Source organism: Austrofundulus limnaeus, unplaced genomic scaffold, assembly GCF_001266775.1.
Source record: "Austrofundulus limnaeus strain Quisiro unplaced genomic scaffold, Austrofundulus_limnaeus-1.0 Scaffold819, whole genome shotgun sequence".
Taxonomy (NCBI): Eukaryota; Metazoa; Chordata; class Actinopteri; order Cyprinodontiformes; family Rivulidae; genus Austrofundulus; species Austrofundulus limnaeus.
In genome coordinates, this window is record NW_013953221.1 from 74,144 (window position 1) to 75,944 (window position 1,801).

Consider the following 1,801-nt stretch of genomic DNA (forward strand, 5'->3'; position numbering starts at 1 on the left):
GTACAATGTATATACAATAGAAGAAAAAATACTACGAATAAAATACTAATTATACTTTGAAAGAACTGTCAAGATCTTTTAGTTTCTACTTGGTCTTAGCTTCAAGGACAAGTTTTTGATAGAGCCTACAATTAAGTAGAATTTAAGTAATGTGTAATTTTACAGTGTGTTGGTGAAACAAAATAGATACACACTACAGAAACCTGGCCAAAAAAGTAACTAGTATCTAAAGCAGTTAGAGAAATGTAATGGAGTAAAATTATGATTTTATAATTAAAATGTAGTGGAGTAAAAGTAAGAAAGTTTTTAATTAAAATGCTACTTGAGTAAAGTACAAATGATCAAAAATTGTCTGTCTCCTTCATCAAAACTGGAAGCTGGTTTTACAAAAAACAAGCCTGATAACTGAAACCTCTGCTTCCTGTTTTATTTTTAGAGACTCAAAAAACCACAAGTTAACCTTCAGCCTGAGAACAACTGGTTCTGTTGGAAAAATATGGAATTATGAGGGTTTAAGACAAAATTAAATACATTACAAGAATTTCATTAAAGGAAAAGTAAATAAAACAATTTGTTGTGTTTATATGTATTCTGTTGATTGTGCCTCATCTACCTCTGTACAGGGTGTTCATTCCAAATTATATATCCAAGGTGAAGGTTCAGCTGGTAAACTGCAGCACCAAGAACAAAAGCAGCGACACGTGTCCCGTGGTGCTGAAGATGAGAGCGAGGGCGCCGCCCGTGCATAATTCAAGTGCCCTCGACTGCAGGGAGTGGAACCCGTGTGAGTTAGTCACTCTGGTACCAGCRTGGGAGCAGTGGTACTACATCCTGGTGGAGAGGTATCTGAGCAACTTGGATGTCTACTTTCGCATCGGAGTTCAAGTCACAGGTGAGGCAATCATAAGAGATAAAGACTGGCCTCTSTTTTTTATCGTTTAATATTTTAGGATGATTTGTTTTTGTGAATTTCAGTTGAATTTGAAGTGAAACTAGTTTTGATACAAAGACAGAGCACTTCTGTTTGCATGTAATTAGAGCACATGCTGTGTAAAATATAAACAAAAATACCTTGAACATTTCATCTAATCACTACTGAAGCATCATAAAACTCTTCTTACTGAAAATATTTTATTTATTTAAATACGAACACGTCTGTACCGGCAACATGTTTGAAAGATATTAATGGGCTGTGAAGGGTCTCTTGCTATYAATACACTTGTGAACATCTCCAGACTAATTAAACAAAATAGCAACAGGTCAGCTAGAGGATATAAGAACTTTCCTGAGAGTTTGTCAGACGTAAAAGTGTGGATGGGCTCGTGGCTTTATGAAAGTCTGTGAGAGTCACCCTCAAACCTAGCCTGGTTAAAACCAGACCCTTGTTCTTCGCTTTGCTTCGTACTGGACTCTCGGCTATAGAGAAGCGATTGCTTGCTGGAGGCGTGGCCTCTGCTGAAGTGTGTGTGTGTGTGTGTGTGTGTGTGTGGCTGTGTCCAAAATGGTGTGCCGGGTCCTCCGAAGGCCGAATTCGTCGGCTGCATACGTCACAGCGCCGTGACGAAGGACGTCCAAAACTGAAGACTCCTCCGATGCGGCCGACAAATGCGTCCTTCCTTTGGCCCGAATCGAAGGACAGGTCTGATGGATCCTTCCCGGTCCACCATATCCCATAATGCATTGCGGCCCGACCGGAGATTTTTTTATTCTAGTAATGGCGGATGAAGCGAGAGAAAATAATACATTAAAAAAAATATGACGATATAAAAATGTAATTTTTTAGCGGTTGTAATTCTAATAC

At 38.8% G+C, this 1,801-nt stretch overlaps 1 protein-coding gene across 2 annotated transcripts in view; it reads left to right on the plus strand.

Annotated features, from left to right (window-relative positions):
* tmem8b (transmembrane protein 8B) overlaps positions 1–1,801 on the plus strand; it is a 36,887-nt gene that overhangs the window by 8,946 nt on the left and 26,140 nt on the right. For both annotated transcript variants that reach the window (XM_014028840.1, XM_014028841.1), the window contains exon 5: positions 624–892. In XM_014028840.1, coding sequence (XP_013884294.1) covers positions 624–892 — 269 coding nt within the window. The remainder of the gene's footprint in view (positions 1–623; positions 893–1,801) is intronic.